General features: G+C 50.9%; 3 protein-coding genes across 3 annotated transcripts in view; all 3 read right to left on the reverse strand.

Moving 5' to 3' along the window:
- Nucleotides 1–276: 276 nt before the first annotated feature.
- Nucleotides 277–3,988, reverse strand: LOC103068331 (WAP four-disulfide core domain protein 2). The gene is made up of 3 exons (XM_007451648.1): nt 3,913–3,988; nt 3,194–3,337; nt 277–428 (listed from the first exon to the last, which is right to left on the reverse strand). Exons 1-3 carry the CDS (start codon nt 3,986–3,988, stop codon nt 277–279), a joined length of 372 nt encoding a protein of 123 aa, XP_007451710.1.
- A 149-nt stretch (nt 3,989–4,137) lies between these two features.
- Nucleotides 4,138–5,054, reverse strand: LOC103068600 (WAP four-disulfide core domain protein 2-like). The gene is made up of 2 exons (XM_007451649.1): nt 4,979–5,054; nt 4,138–4,403 (listed from the first exon to the last, which is right to left on the reverse strand). The coding sequence occupies exons 1-2, from the start codon at nt 5,052–5,054 to the stop codon at nt 4,138–4,140; spliced, it is 342 nt and encodes a 113-aa protein (XP_007451711.1).
- Nucleotides 5,055–5,226: 172 nt separating this feature from the next.
- The window catches only part of SPINT4 (serine peptidase inhibitor, Kunitz type 4), a 23,610-nt gene continuing 11,938 nt past the window's right edge, over nt 5,227–16,898 (reverse strand). The window contains exon 4 of the mRNA XM_007451650.1: nt 5,227–5,420. Within this exon, the coding sequence (XP_007451712.1) occupies nt 5,227–5,420 (194 nt within the window). The remainder of the gene's footprint in view (nt 5,421–16,898) is intronic.

The raw sequence follows: 16,898 nt of genomic DNA on the forward strand, positions 1-16,898 counted from the left end.
TACTTGCATATTTATTTTGTTTATCATTCACTAGCATATAAAACCAGCAGAAAGAAATTTGTGTCCGATTTGTTCACACACAGAGCATCCCCAGCACCTAGAGCAGTGCTTGGCACATGATGGACGCTCAGTGAGTGAATCTGTTGAGTGGATGAAAGTAATTCAAAGGACAGAGAAGGGAACAGCAGTGTGTTAGCTCAGGTTCTCCTTTTCAGCCTTCTGCAGGTGTCATCACATCTGGGCATCAGTGCACCCCCTCCCCCCAGGCCACCTACCTCAGAAGACAGGTGTGACACAGGACACCTTCCCGCAACCATTGTGGCAGCATTTCAACAGACCAGGACACTGGCTGTCCACCTGGCACTGGTCCAGGCAGAGGCCGAGCTGGGGGAAGGCGATGTCCACCTGAGGGCAGGAACCCTTCTTTTCTGGGTGGAAAAAGGGGTGGGGGGTGGGCAGAGGGGAAGCAGGGAGCTGAACACGTCTCCATAGCATGACCACCCACCTGGATTCACAAACAAGAGAGATGCCTGCCTAAGTGGATCTTGGGGGCTGGGGTGGATCTCAGGGGACCTTGGGTGATCACCTGCAACCTCCCTTCCTTCTGCTCTCTCCTTGAGTGGTTTGGGATCATAGGGCCCTAGTTTGAGTCCCAGATATGCCTTTTCCTCACTCTGTGACCTGGGACCAGAAATCTCCCAGAGCCCCGTGTCTTCGGGTGTCACATGAGATCCGTGCTGCCCATGTCGTGGGGCTGCTGTGGAGGCAGTGGAGGCAACAGACATATATTCCTTCTCCTGCACAGAGTTCTTGTAATAAGAATAATAATGAGGAAGGACAGCAGTTAACACTTAGCTGCTTCTATGTGCCAGGCATTATCCTAAGCATTTGACGTATATTAACTCAGCTAATCCTCACGATAATCCTAAAACAGGGTGCGAGGAACTGTTACTATTTCCTTATATTGCAGATGAGGAAACTGAGGTACCAAGAAGTTAAGTAATTTGCCTGAGGTCATACAGGGTAGAGACAGGATCTGAACCCAGGAATCTGGCTTCAGGTCTGTGCACCATGCACTCTGCTGCTTTGTAAGCTGTAAAGTGCAGTGCACGTGTGAGGGGTTACATGCCCACAATCTCTTCACTCACTCCCATCTATTCACTCCCAGTTACCACCATCTAGCACCAAGGCCCCTATACAACCTCACTCATCCACACCCAGACAAGCATTCTTCCACTAACACACACACAAACAGATAACACCACAGAGATGTGCTGATTACAAAGCCCTTAGTGTAAATTCAATTTCTCCTTTAAACCTCCGCATCAACTCTCTCTTCTGTAGGGGATATTTCTACTCTGCTCCTACTACAGAGGAGGAAAATTAGACCCAGAGATGTGAAGGCATCACCCAACAGCACACTGCTGATCGTAAGTAAAACCAAGACCTGAGCCTAACCTTCCAATGTCCACACACACACACACAAACACACACACACACCCTGTGCTCCACTTCCAGGGTCAAGGAGAAGGGAGCTGGCTCAATGCCCAGAAGCCCCAGAAGCAAGCCCAGCCAAGTGTCAAACGGGCACACAGCTGGGTGATGAGCTGCAGAGGACAAGGAGGGGCTGTCTTCCTCGCACAAAGTCACCCTTTCCACTGAGAAGGGCAGGAGCTCTCAATACCGAGCTGCTCCCGGACAGAAGGGCATCGGGAGCGGGGTACTCACAAAACAAGCCACTGTGTGTGGAGGGTCTACTCTCTCCTGAGACATTTCACATGTATGATTTCATTTAGCCTCATGTCGACCCTACAACATCTGGGATTCTCATCCCATTTTGCCAGCGAGAACGCAGAGGCTCAGAGAGGTGAAGCGACTTGCTCAGGACCCACAGCAAGCAGATGGCACAACTAGGATTCTAGCTCAGGAGGCCCTCTGGAACTGCCCCTCTTCCTGCCTCAGTCTGTCCACCTGAGACCAGGGAACAGCAGAGACTCCTCCCAACAGCGGAGACTCCACTTTTTTCCGCCCTCCTCTCTCACGTGTCTATCTTTCTCTCCCAGTGTCCTCCTCTCCTTCCGGTCCTCCTCCCTCTGGTCCAGGTTAGAGGCCCCCAGACCCAGAAGCCCCATGATGGGCCTGTCCTCCCTCCACCTCCAACCTCCCTGCTCATGAGTGACTGAATCTCCAATTACAAACCTTCCCAGCCCCTGTGGGCATCTTCAGAGAAATCACAAGGTGGGAGCATCACAGAGGTTTTTTTTCTGGATAAAGACAAGTGATCCCAGCACCTTGGGATCCAAGTCATATCCCTGCTCTAGTCCTCAGTCTTTCCCTCTGAAAAACGAGAAGCTTGGATTCCACAGCTTCCTGCTCTGATAGGAGCCCCCATGGCCTGCTGGACAGTCTTGAGCTCCAGCAAGTACTTTTTATGACAGGCCAGCTTCACACACTTTCTCTCTCTCACTCAACCCTTAGAGTGGACGAGTGTTTTAAAGATGAAGAAGTGGGAGGGGTGCTCTGGGAGGGGTCCTGACATTCTTCAAACCACTCAGGCAGAAAGGAACCCCCTGCGTTATGACTTCTGCCCAGCCAGAGATGGCAATGTGACCTTGGACAAGAACCTTGCTCTCTTTTGTAGCTCACATCCACATCTTTAAGATGGGCTGGGTGCTCTCCTAAACCTGAAAAGTCTCCATCTGGACAGAGGGATTCGGGGAGTCCTGCCAGCAGGCGTCCCAAGTCCTTCCTCCTGGGTTGGGGAGGCCCCAGGGTAGGGGCGCTAATCGGGAGGGGCGCCCCAGACCTTGGGGCCCAGCCCATTGGGCAGCCCTAGGCTGCCCCGCGGCTAAACCCAGCCAGGAGGAAAATCCGAACCAGGTCCCCTGATCTCAGAGAACAATGTTCCGGAACAATGTCCCCGCGGTGCGTCCCGGAAGTCCGTCATGCCCCAGAGCAATGAATCCAGCTAGGAGTGGGGGACCTCCCTTCCCCCTGGCTGCACTTCAGCGACGCCTAGGTTTCACCGGAGCCATGGGAAGGAGAGCACGGGCTGATCTGGCTCCATCCGCCTCGACCTGGTCGGGGACCCCCGGGTCGGTCGTGCCCCAGATCCCGGAACAGAACTGGGCACCCCCTCCCCCTCCCAACCCCCGCTGCCCCGCCCCGCCCCGCGTGGGTCCCCCGGGGTTACCATTGGGCATCTGGCAGACGGTGGCGCAGCCGGCCCGGCAGCACTTGAGATTGTCCGCGCATTCCCCATCCGAGAGGCACTCCTGCGTGCAGTTCAGGTCCACCTCTAGCGCGGGGCACACGCCTGATTTCTCTGCTCCTGTGCCTGGGAGGCGGACGCGCAGTGGGGGACTCAGTCCCGCTCTCAGAGGATGCCCGCCTCCTGTCTGACGGCCCCAAATCTCAATCTCCCGGGAATTCTGAGTCTCAGTTCCTGCTCCCCACACCCCACTACAGCCTTGAGAGAGCCCCACCTCCAGGGCCGAGGTCCCCGATACCTGGGACGACAGGAGTGACCAAACTCTTGGCTTCTGAGCCCTCAATTCTTATGGGACCCCCGCACAACTAAGCCTCTAGGAGCTTCCCATGTCCAGGCAGAGGGTCCCCGCCTCTGGCCAATGAGTCTCCACTGTCAGCAAAGAGTCTCCCCATCTCCCCGCGCATATGTCAGCCTTCAGTGTCTCCCCACCTCCAACACATTGGACCCCACATCTAAAGCTCCAAGGGTCACCACTTTTAGGCACCAGGGATCCCCGCATTTTAGTCTTCATGGGACTCCCCACTTCCACCCCAGGAATCCTCACTTCTCTGTCCCCAGAGAGGCTAAGCTTCTGCCGGGCTCCTTCCCGGCGCTCCTGGTTCGGCCCCTTTGGGCGCCAGGCCTCTCCCCGCCCCACTCACCTGTGACTGGGGGGAGGCCCAGCAGCAGGCCAAGGAGGAGGGCGGCGACGAGCAGACCGAGGCGGCAGGTAGGCATGGTGCTCGCCGGGGCGGGAGTGAGGCGCCTCCCGGAAGGGGGGATTTAACTGCTTTCCTGGGGGGCGTGGGGTAGGGGCGGGGCCGAAGCCGTGCGGGTAGAGGGCTCAGCGGACAAGGCAGGCGGGCCGGCTGCAACCTCTCGCCGTTTCACAATCCCCCAGGATCAGGTGTCACTCTGGCGCCCCAGATCCCGGAACAGAACTGGGCACCCCCTCCCCCTCCCAACCCCCGCTGCCCCGCCCCGCCCCGCGTGGGTCCCCCGGGGTTACCATTGGGCATCTGGCAGACGGTGGCGCAGCCGGCCCGGCAGCACTTGAGATTGTCCGCGCATTCCCCATCCGAGAGGCACTCCTGCGTGCAGTTCAGGTCCACCTCTAGCGCGGGGCACACGCCTGATTTCTCTGCTCCTGTGCCTGGGAGGCGGACGCGCAGTGGGGGACTCAGTCCCGCTCTCAGAGGATGCCCGCCTCCTGTCTGACGGCCCCAAATCTCAATCTCCCGGGAATTCTGAGTCTCAGTTCCTGCTCCCCACACCCCACTACAGCCTTGAGAGAGCCCCACCTCCAGGGCCGAGGTCCCCGATACCTGGGACGACAGGAGTGACCAAACTCTTGGCTTCTGAGCCCTCAATTCTTATGGGACCCCCGCACAACTAAGCCTCTAGGAGCTTCCCATGTCCAGGCAGAGGGTCCCCGCCTCTGGCCAATGAGTCTCCACTGTCAGCAAAGAGTCTCCCCATCTCCCCGCGCATATGTCAGCCTTCAGTGTCTCCCCACCTCCAACACATTGGACCCCACATCTAAAGCTCCAAGGGTCACCACTTTTAGGCACCAGGGATCCCCGCATTTTAGTCTTCATGGGACTCCCCACTTCCACCCCAGGAATCCTCACTTCTCTGTCCCCAGAGAGGCTAAGCTTCTGCCGGGCTCCTTCCCGGCGCTCCTGGTTCGGCCCCTTTGGGCGCCAGGCCTCTCCCCGCCCCACTCACCTGTGACTGGGGGGAGGCCCAGCAGCAGGCCAAGGAGGAGGGCGGCGACGAGCAGACCGAGGCGGCAGGTAGGCATGGTGCTCGCCGGGGCGGGAGTGAGGCGCCTCCCGGAAGGGGGGATTTAACTGCTTTCCTGGGGGGCGTGGGGTAGGGGCGGGGCCGAAGCCGTGCGGGTAGAGGGCTCAGCGGACAAGGCAGGCGGGCCGGCTGCAACCTCTCGCCGTTTCACAATCCCCCAGGATCAGGTGTCACTCTGGCCCCAGTGGGAACCAGGAACGTAAGCTGCTTCCAGGCCGGTGCAGCTCAACCAGCTGCAGCTGGACCCTTGTCCGCTCCTGCTTCCCCACCTCCCTCCTGGGGCCCGTGGGCAGGGCAGCAGGAGGCCAAGGGCTAGACTCAGGGGTTCCCATTCTGAGACTCAGGGGTCTCCCGGTAATGCCCGCTGTCGGTAAAGGAGGGGGAAAGGGCAGGACCCACAGGGAGGAGCCTGCGGATGAAGTGTGTGGATTTGGGGTCAGCAGATCAGAGTGCAGATTGCTCTTTAGAGATTCATGGTGGAGCTGTTGTGTAGCGATACAGAGCACATAGTAGGAGCTACAGGAAAAATTATTCATGAATGAACCGACTGGACACAAGAAATGAGGCCAAAGAAGGTGAAACACCTATTAACATCTAGAGCCATTTCATGTGTGTTTCTCCCTCCCTCTCTTTTCCACACCAACACTCTCTCAGGGCTCACTGTGTGCAGCTCTGTGTCCAGTGTCTCACGGAGTCATGGATCTTCCCAGACAGCTGTGAACAGACAGATATTGTTGCCATCAGCTGTGCCTGACGGGTGGACTGGATGTGCAGAGGGGGTAGCCTCCCACCCAAGGTCCCATGAGAAGCTGTAGAGACAAGGTTTGATCCCAAGGCTCCATCCCTCCAAGCCCTTATTTTTTCCATTCCGTCATAAACGTACGTCCTTCGTGACACATCTAGGGCACACAGCTGGTGTAGAGAAAGTAATGAAAGGAGGCTTCGTCACTGGCTTTGGGTGACGGGGTCTGGGTTTGACTCCCACCCACCTCCACCGTCTGCCAGCTGAGGGACCTTGAGTGAATCACTTCCCTGTTCTGAGCTGCCAGGTTGTCACCTCCAAAGATGTGTGAGTGGTCCAAAGATGGTGTCTCCTGTTAGTAAGGAGACTGATGAGTATACACCAAGCTTTAACGTGCAGGCTAGTAAAGGCCAAAACACAGTTACCCAGCAAGAAGTACCTTCAAACATCTTTCCTGATCCAAAATCTGAGGTCCTTAAGCTCCAGGAGGTCTTTGCTGCTGGAGGGTACAAGGGGGCGGGGGCAGTGACCATTGGGATGACAGGTGAGTCGGAGCTGGTGACAGAAGCACATCCAGCCACTGTCCCCACAGATGGGTCCCGGGGGAAAGAGGTGAGAATGTCTCCCCAATTCCCATGTTCAGCCTGGGGACTGGAGACAGGTGCTGGTTGGGAGGGGCCAGGGCTGTTTACTCTGAGAACGGGGAACAGTCAACAGCCATGACGCAGGAGCCAGGTAGGGGCACAGCCCAGGGCGGCTCTTGGAACTCAGTCTAGGGCAGCAGAGGACACTTTGATGAGCAAATGGTCTTAGCCTGTGGACCCAGCTGCCTACTGGACCTTCAGCCTCAGGCACTGCTGCCGACAGCTTTCTTCTGGCACCTAGCTAGCTCCCCAGGCCAGGAAACTACCCGGCCTTACCCCTCCCCAGCCCTCTTGGGCTCTCCTGGGGATTGACTCTCTCTGACAGAAATGGGGATTAGTCTGAGGCCAAGAGGATGGGGCGGGGCACACGGATGGATGATAAAGTTTCATAGGCCAATGATGTTTAGCTTTTGCGATGCTAGCCTGTGTGCTAGGTATATTCATATAGTTTGCTTCTGCGTAAAATGTAAAAAGGGCAGAGGCTTTAAAACCAAATACATTCAGATCCAAATCAGGGGTTGGCTACTTTCTGGCTATGTGACTTATAACAGCACCTCACTTTTTGGACCTACATCTTCTTTTTCCTTAAAAGGGGTATCATGAGGGAATTCCCTGGCGGTCCAGTTGTTAGGACTCCGTGCTCTCACTGCTGAGGGCCCAGGTTCAACCCCTGGTCGCAGAACTAGGATCCTACAAGCTGCGCGGCGAGGCCAGGAAAAGGGGCGAGAGGAGTATCATGAAAAGTGTTTTGTAGGGTTAGTTTAAGGTTTAAAGGGAAAAGCATAAACCAGAGGTTGCAAACCTGGCTAGAATATTGTATTGTTAGCCCACACAGTACATTTTAAAAGTTTGAATTAGTCGCTAAATTTAAGAGTGGGGGATTTCACATGCAAGTAAAATTCTAGCATCTTTCAGAGAAGGGAAACGATCTGGGAACACAGTCTTGCAACATTCCATGGCAACTGTCTACTAGAACAGTGGGCCTCAAACCTGAGCAGGCATCAGAATCACTTAGACGACTTGTTCAAACACAGTTTTGAGAGCTCTAGCTCCAGAGTTTTGATTCAGTAGGAGACGGGAGGAACGTGAGAATCGGCAACTAACAGGTTTCTGGGGCCGATGATGGTACCGCTCAAGGGACCACACTTTGAAAACCATGAATAAGCTAAGTAGAGCTGCTCTCCTGTTCTGAGAGGAGCGATCTCTCCAGTTTCCATAATCCCCACCGTCCCCACCATTGTCTCCCCTGTCCCCACTCCCACTCCAAATACCTTCATCCACATCACTCGCCTGGTCGGGAAGGAATTTAAAATTGTGACCTCTCGGGTGGGCTCACAGTAGGTGTTCAGTAAAAGGTAACTTGTTTTTATTTAACAATCTTATAACAAACTTAATAATTAGGTATTATTCTCATTTTACAGATGAGGAAACTGAAGTGCAGCTAAGGGAAAGTGACTTACTGAAGGAAACAGCAGTAAATTAGAAGGAAGACGCTTGCAAAGCCTTTTAGTTGTGTGGCTGCAGTTATTTCAATGTTACACACACACACATACACACACATACACACAGAACTCTATCTGAGGTTAGCATAGATGATGCATCAAAAAATTTGAACGTGACTTCATGAGTGTAAAATCATATTTATCAAGGAAGAAAGGAAAGAAGAAAAGGTTGAAACAGGAAGTGATAATGAGTCAGCTGCAGACATGCCTGCCTGCTCTTAGATGACTAAACAAGTGAACATTGAAGATTTGAGAAATTCCCAGGAACGAACAGGGTGTCTTTAACCATACAATGGGGCTCTGTCCTCTTGGACTGTCGGACCCATTCAAACTTCCTTCACTCCAAGGAAACCTCTCTCTCTGAGTGTATTGGCTATTTTGTTGTTTTGTCAGCTAGCATTCTTTTGTCCTTTTTCTGATAACAGTAGTCTGATTTTGATTTGGGAAATGACTCTTCCTCCACCCATGACAGGTAGGGTTGGAGGGGACTGCCAGTCAGAGTTCCTGCCCTACCCCCAGACCAGGAGTGGCCAATCAGATGCTCTCCCTGGAATTGTAATCTTGACCAATGAATGACAAAAGTTCTGAAAATGTATGGCACTCATTCAAAAGTGGCCTGAGAAGACCTTGGCTCTGTCTTGTTTACCATCCTTTCCAAGCATGGTTCTTTTAGCATTACCTTCAGTTTCGTGAGCTAAACTAAATCAGCGCTATAGGTTGCCAACAAAAGACTCCAGTGGGATGTAACTTAAGGGTACAGTTAGGAAGGGAGAATGCTTTCCTACACACCTTTTCTGGAAATCGCGGTTCATTTCCAGTCTCAGTATGAAGAGATTCTTCTCCTTCTTTGGAAATATTTTTCCAGTGTGATTTATATTCAAGATTTGTTATCCCTTCCTATTCTTTTAGGATGTGAGGTTATATGAGTGAATGTATTTTCTAAACTGAAAAGCACTAGACAAATGAAAGGACCCTTTATTTTATTTTATTTTTGGCTGTGTCAGGCCTTAGTTGCGGCGTGCGGGCTCCTCGTTGAGGCACATGGGCTTCTCTCTAGTTGTGGCGTGTGGGCACAGTTGTTGCGGCGTGCAGGCCCCAGAGCGCATGGGCTCTGTAGTTGCGGCCCACGTGCTCAGTAGTTGCGGCACATGGGCTTAGTTGCCCCACGGCACGTGGGATCTTAGTTCCCCAACCAGGGATTGAACCCACGTCCCCTGCATTGGAAGGTATATTCTTAGCCATTGGACCACCAGGGAAGTCCCAGAAGGACCCTTTATGATCACTTGCTGAGACAGACACTTTTCTTTCTGCATCCCTCATCCAAGCAAGAATTTTAAGGAGAACTTAATTAACATATCACTTTTCTTTTTCTTTTTTTTTCTTTTTGCGGTATGTGGGCCTCTCACTGCTGTGGCCTTTGCCGTTGCAGAGCACCACAGGCTCCGGACGCGCAGGCTCAGCGGCCATGGCTCACGGGCCCAGCTGCTCCGCAGCATGTGGGATCTTCCCGGACCAGGGCACGAACCCGTGTCTCCTGCATCGGCAGTTGGACTCTCAACCACTGCGCCACCAGGGAAGCCCAACACATCACTTTAATGAAGATTTATAGCTTCCCTTGCTGCTACCAATGAAAGAAGATGTCTTCAACAACCAACTAGTATTAGGTTTATAGAACTAAAGCATTTGTATAGCATATTGATCTAATTTTAAGTCTGGTTCAAAATTGGCATATGTGCTCCTCTCATTAAATAAGATAAGCCTCTAAGCTCTTGCATATCTCTTTTTTTTTTTCATTCTCAACTTTAGCCCATCTTTCCCCCGTGGTTTTTCAGAATCGTTTCCATTCTATGGAAATCTCCAGAACCACACTTGGCTTCTACCTTAGCCAATGACCTGATCTCCTTCAGTCCCTTCCATGGAAACCTCTTCCAAATTCCATCCTTGTCAGTGAGTATATCTCTGAGGGAACCCTGTGAAGAGGAGAATCCCTTCTTTGCCGAGGTGGACTCTTCCACCAGGGGTTCCATTCCTTCCCATTCTCCCTGTCTTCTCATTTCCCTTCATCTTCATGTGTTCCCTCCCCATGGGATGGAAGTCTCCGTTATCTCTAAGGAAGAAATAAAAACAAACCAGAAACAAACAAACAAACAAAAAAAGAAAAAAAAAAGGAAGGGAGAATGGATGCCCACTGCATCCCCACACTGTTGTCACAAATTCCTTCTCTGCCTCCAATAGCCAGACTCAGTTTCTGTTGCTCACAACCAGCGAGATCTGATGCCTTTACCAGGGTCACCATCAAATTCCCCATTTCCAAATCCAATGGCCTTTTCTCAGCCCTCATCCTCCTCTAACTCACAGGTAAGGTCTTCATGGCATAAATGCAAATCAAATTATACAAAAAATTTTTTCTGCATCATCTAACTATAAAAACTATGAACAGCAGAGCTTTCCTATTTGGGTACTTTGAGTCCCACCTCTTGAATCACCAGGGCCTTAGAGGACACAACTTTCAAACCTCTTTTAGAGGACAGTCTTTGAAGTCAGAGAGTCTTGGGTTCAAATCCCACTCCTGCCAGTATTGGTTATGTGACCTTGGAGAAGAGGTTAATCCCAGATCTATCAGTTCCCAGCTCTGTGACCTTGGCAAAGTCATTTAACCCTTCCAAACTTCAGTTTCTTCATTTATAACATGAAATAGTACTTCTAGCCTCATAAGGTCAACATGAACTAAGATAATTTTTTTTTTTTTTTTTTGCGGTACCCGGCCCTCTCACTGCTGTGGCCTCTCCCGTTGCGGAGCACAGGCTCTGGACGCGCAGGCTCAGCGGCCATGGCTCACGGGCCCAGCCGCTCCGCGGCATGTGGGATCCTCCTGGACCGGGGCACGAACCTGTGTCCCCTGCATCGGCAGGCGGGCTCTCAACCACTGCGCCACCAAAGAAGCCCTAAGATAATTTTTTTTAAAAGCAACCAAGATAGTGCCAACACATGATCAATAGCTGTTTTCAAAATGCCCCGTAGATGCTCTGAGTTCTGTCTACCTGGCCCTGCTTCATCCCAGTGGCTCCAAGGATGTCATCTACCTTCATGCTCTGACAGCTCAGGTTCTGGACCAAAGACACTTTGTGCCTGCACTCCCAGCAGTTCAGGGTGCCTGAAAGTATTTTGTCTTTGCCTGGGAAAGTCAGGCGTTATGGTTTCTCTGTCTTGGTCTCCACAGGGAGAGAAACTGTAACAGACTCTCCCAGGTATCTACCCAACGGCCTTTCCTCTTTCTGCCTTCCTAAGAAAGAAAGCTCGATGTTGTGTGTGGCAACAAATTCTCTCCTAAAAGTAGCCATTAAAAATATACCTGAGAAATCTGTCAGTATAAGGCTATCTATGTGCTCTTAGGATGGAGATCAATAATAAATATTTAGCACTTTAAACAAAGTAAGAATCAAACATGAAATTCTAGGAAACTGACAAATGATTCCAATGAAATCTGATAATGAGTAAATAAAGAGCATATGCCAAAACACAGAGTTAAAAGAAACATATAATCCGTGATGTAAAGTAGTTGAAAGAAAGATAAAAAAGAGAAATGAAGGAAAGAAAGAACCTCCCTCTTTCTCCCTTCAACATCCCTTCCCAGGGTTTATCTAATCTCATCCTCCATATAGTCATGAGAGGTGGGCAGGGTAGATTTCATCATGCCCACTTTACAGAGGAGAAAACAGAGGCTGAATTGGCATCCCGAGTCCAGGGAGCACAGCACAGGACAGGCAGAGGCAGAGTGCACACACAGCCAGTATGTACTCCAAGAATTAGTGTGGAATGCTTCGTAGAATTGTGTAAGGAAGGAGCATCCTTGTAAACCAGATTTTTACAGTGGTTGTTATTTATCTGCATTATTACACAGTACCAGGCACCAGCCTCCCTCGTAAATGGACCCACCTCCAGGGTCACATGGGGAGGCAAGAGCAGAGCTGTATTCCCCCTACTATTGTTATTCTGCACACTCCCTGGTTACGTCATCCACTCTTCTTATACCATTTTCCATTAGGTGAATAATCTCAGATATCCGTCTCCAACATGGACCTCTCTTCATTCTTAGTGTGTTACATTCTCTCCTGTTGGACAGTGAGTGGCCTTTTAAAAATGAAATCAGATCATGATATTCCCGTGCCTCAAGTCCTCTAGAGGACTCCCACTGCACCTGGAATCACAATCTAGATGCTCTACAATGGCCTGTGAGCAAATCCCTGCCTACTTCCCTCATACTTTCTCTTCCTGCACAGGCCTTTCTGTTCCCCACCTCATCCTACCCTGGTGCCTTTGCACTCACTCTTCTTTCTGCGTCCCCTGGCCACTCACATGGCTCCTTCCCTCCTTCCATTCACAACCACCTGCCTTAAGTAGCCCTGCTTTCCTTCGCCCTGGACTCTGCATGATTTTCTGCCTAGCAGTGATTTCTATGTGAAACATATCTTGTTCATCATCACTGAGTGTGTATCCACCGTCTACAATGTCAGTTTCCACAGAGCAGGGAGCTGTGTGTTCACCGCTGTGACCCAAAACCTAGGACAGTGCCTGGCACACACAGCAGGCACTCAAATAGGACATGGTTATTCAGTCCTTCCTGGGTGCAGGCACTATTCTAAAGTCTTTACATGGAGTCACCCCCTTGGTCCTTACTACTGACCAAAGAGGTAGGTGCCGTTATTACGACTCCCATTGTGCAGAGAACTCAGACGATGACAGAAGTGAGATGACTTGGCCACATGGCTAGGAAGTTGGCAGAGCCAGAGTTTGAAGCCATGGAGACTGGTGTGAGCTTTCGGTCACCACATATTCTACCCCTAATCAGCGTTTCCTTAACCTGTGCCTGGATAAGTCAACGTCTACTCAACATCTTCCCATAAATGTTCTACAGGCGCCGTGGACTCAACATTGACCAAACTGAAGTCTTTGCCCTTCCCGCAGGGACTTGCTTCACCTCCCTTCTCCCAGGAAGCTGCCTGCTGTCCGTGCCTCTTCCCTTTCCTCGCCCCCGGGAGCAATCTCGTAGCAAAGCCTGTTGGTCGCTCCTCCTCACTGCAGCCTCTGCTCTCTGCCGAGTCCAGGCCACTCCCGTGTGCCCTCTGGACACTTGTCATGACCCCACTGCCCCGGCCCTCCTCTCCATCCTCCACCAGGGTCTCCTAAGATGTCCAGGTCCTTCCTGTGGCCTCGGGTAAAGCCCCAAACTCTTAGCTTGTCTCACAGGGCTCCTCGGGCCTGGTCCTTCAAGTCTACGCCCAGTGCCATCTCGTCCGTCCTCCCACACATTCTCACACACCTTCTCCTCCTCGTTCCTCTCTTGCTTTTCCATGTGCTGAGAACTTTCCCCACCTTCCTCTCAGGACTCTTGCTCCTCCCTCAGGCCTCAGCTGAAAGTTCACTTCCTCAGGACGTCCCTCCATGCAACTCCCACCACCTCCACACATGTCCAGCCCCCTGCTAACCCTCCCTTCACACCCTGTGCATCACATTCCTTAGTAATCGCTTGTTCAATATCTCACATAATTTCCTGCTAGAAAATAGACTATAAGAGAGCAGAGACTGTGTCTGTCCTGTGTATTCTAGTAGCGTAGTAAATATTTTCTAGTAATTATTCATATTAACTGATGATTTATTAACCCACTTTGTGTACACACACACACACACACACACACACACATGCATACACACACTGAGTCTTTTAAAAACCAGCTACTGGGACTTCCGGGGTGGTCCAGTGGTTAACATCCCATGCTTCCAGTGCAGGGGATGTGGATTCGATCCCTGGTTGGGGAACTAAGATCCCACATGCCGTCCTGCATGGCCTAAATAAACCACTAAATAAATAAATTTAAAAAAAACCAGGTAACAGGGCTTCCCTGGTGGCGCAGTGGTTGAGAGGCCGCCTGCCGATGCAGGGGACACGGGTTCGTGCCCCGGTCCGGGAGGATCCCACATGCCGCGGAGCTGCTGGGCCCATGAGCCATGGCCGCCCAGCCTGCGGGTCCGGAGCCTGTGCTCCGCAACGGGAGAGTCCACAGCAGTGAGAGGCCCGCGTACCGCAAACAAAACAAAACAAACAAAAAAAAAACAAACAAAAAAACAGGTACCAAAAGAGCGGGGAGGGTTTGTTGGGATTCAGGAAGAGGCCACTGGGGGCAGACGGTGCCTTCCTTAAAGAGTGGTTCCTAATGTCTGGTTCCTTGGGGCTTTAATCCCAAGGACAACCAGCAGAAGCCCCCAAGTTCCCCCTACATTTCTGAGAGACCAGAGGGTCATTTAAAGGGCTGGGTGGGGTGGGCATGAGTCTGGATCTGGGTGAGGCCTGTCCCTGAAGCAAGAGGGATTTAGATTCAGTGGGAGGAAGAATGGGACGAATTTGGAAGAGGTCTTTGACGTTCCTTGGACAATGGGGGAGATTCCTGAGGGCGGACTTCTAGGGGATGATACTACCAAAAAAAATGTTTTTTGTTCCTTTCTTTAATGCAGCTGACAGCATATTTAAAAAGCAGTCAGGAGCCAAGAAAACTAAAACTCTCTATATTTCTATACAATTCGCTTTGGTCTGTGGTATTCAAAGCACTTCAGCATCATAATCAACGTAGCTCTTAAAAATACCCAAAGGAGTGAATTTCTTAAGGCAGATACCATCACCCTATTTTGCAAAGAAAGAAACTGTGGTTCAGAGAGATGAAGGGACTTGCCCAAGGTCACACAGCAACATTCAGAGTTACTGAAGCCAATCACTTCTATTTAGAACCAAGTACTTTTCCATTACACTGCAATTAATTAATATTTATTAATTATAATTAAACAACTTATCTTTAAATAGTATTTCTATTACCCTTATCAGAGCTCCCAAGGTGGGGGAGTTCTTCCTTGCTGCAGTGAGTAATAAACCCAACTTGTTCAGCTAGGAATGGAAGTGTTTCCAGTGGTCTGTGGTTGCAAGCATTAACAAGTATAAGCATTATCCTTATTTTATATTTAAAGAAAGTTGGGCTTCCCTGGTGGCGCAGTGGTTGAGAATCTGCCTGCTAATGCAGGGCACATGGGTTCGAGCCCTGGTCTGGGAGGATCCCACATGCCGCAGAGCAACTAGGCCCGTGAGCCACAACTACTGAGCCTGCGCGGCTGGAGCCTGTGCTCCGCAAAAAGAGAGACCGCGATAGTGAGAGGCCCGCGCACCGCGATGAAGAGTGGCCCCCGCTTGCCACAACTAGAGAAAGCCCTCGCACAGAAACGAAGACCCAACACAGCCAAAAATAAATAAATTAATTAACTACCCCCAACATCTTCTTAAAAAAAAAAAATACACACACACACACACACACACACATATATATACACATATATATATTTAAAGAAAGTAAAACTCAGAGGTGTTGAGAAATTGTCCCAAGACCATCAGGTAGTAAGTAACAGAATCAGTGCTGCCTTCTTATTTAACTGCTTCGGCTGTTTAGGGCCTCTATGCCTCCATTTCCTCGTCTGTAGTGAGGCAGTTAGGCTCTGCTCTTCAAAGGCCCATCCATCCCACATCTTCCTAGAGGCAGGGGCATGAAAACATTGTCAGAGTGGTTCTACCTGGGACAGCTGGGACCTCCTTTTGACTGGGGACCCAGTGGATTCTGAACAAGTCATTCCCACAATGCCTTGCAGCTGAGAAGGTCTAATAATGAACTTGAAGTGGGGTGCATCCTGGGAAATACCTCCATAAGCCTTGGATTCCTGCCCCACCTACATCCTACCCCCGCCTCTCAGCCACACACACACACACACACACACACACATATATACACATATATATATTTAAAGAAAGTAAAACTCAGAGGTGTTGAGAAATTGTCCCAAGACCATCAGGTAGTAAGTAACAGAATCAGTGCTGCCTTCTTATTTAACTGCTTCGGCTGTTTAGGGCCTCTATGCCTCCATTTCCTCGTCTGTAGTGAGGCAGTTAGGCTCTGCTCTTCAAAGGCCCATCCATCCCACATCTTCCTAGAGGCAGGGGCATGAAAACATTGTCAGAGTGGTTCTACCTGGGACAGCTGGGACCTCCTTTTGACTGGGGACCCAGTGGATTCTGAACAAGTCATTCCCACAATGCCTTGCAGCTGAGAAGGTCTAATAATGAACTTGAAGTGGGGTGCATCCTGGGAAATACCTCCATAAGCCTTGGATTCCTGCCCCACCTACATCCTACCCCCGCCTCTCAGCCACCCTCATTCACTTGTTCATATTTTCGTATTATCTGATTATCACTGCTCTTGACTTACTGGGGGAAGCAAGAGAGGAGGGTGACTTAACCCTACTGACCATCCTCTTATTCTTACACCAACTTCTCTCCTCCAGCCCAGTGAAGGGGCACCTCCTGAGGGTGGGTACCATCCTATCAGCCTCTGCATCAATTGTAGGGAGCTGAACCAAAAGGATTTCCACAACTTTGAGGCGTGAGAATCTGAAAGCTGCTACAGGGGACTTAGCAAATGTTGCAAAAGAAGCTAAAAGACACTTTGTGGGAGAGGTGGTGGTGGCAGGTACTTCCCTGACAGCCATCTCCCAATATCTGTAGGACTGTCTCGGGACAAAGACAGCAGCATAGGTCCGTAGGTTTCTTGGGAGCAGAGTCAGGACCAGTGTGGATGTCAGGGCCAGATGGAAGGGGGACTCATTTTTTCAATGGGACAAAAGAGTTTCTATTGATGAATGCTGCCAGCTGGCATGTGCTGCCCAAGGAAGTGAGCTCTCCCTAGGAGGAGGTATAAAAGCTGAGGCTGGCTGGCAGCTAAATGTTCTAGCATTTAATTATTCAGAAGCCTTCCCCAATTTTTTTTTTTTTTTTTTTTTTGCGGTACGAGGGCCTCTCACTGCTGTGGTCTCTCCCATTGTGGAGCACAGGCTCCGGACGCACAGGCTCAGTGGCCATTGTTCAT

The sequence above is a fragment of the Lipotes vexillifer genome, unplaced genomic scaffold (assembly GCF_000442215.2).
Source record: "Lipotes vexillifer unplaced genomic scaffold, Lipotes_vexillifer_v1.1 scaffold2049, whole genome shotgun sequence".
NCBI classification, from domain to species: Eukaryota; Metazoa; Chordata; class Mammalia; order Artiodactyla; family Lipotidae; genus Lipotes; species Lipotes vexillifer.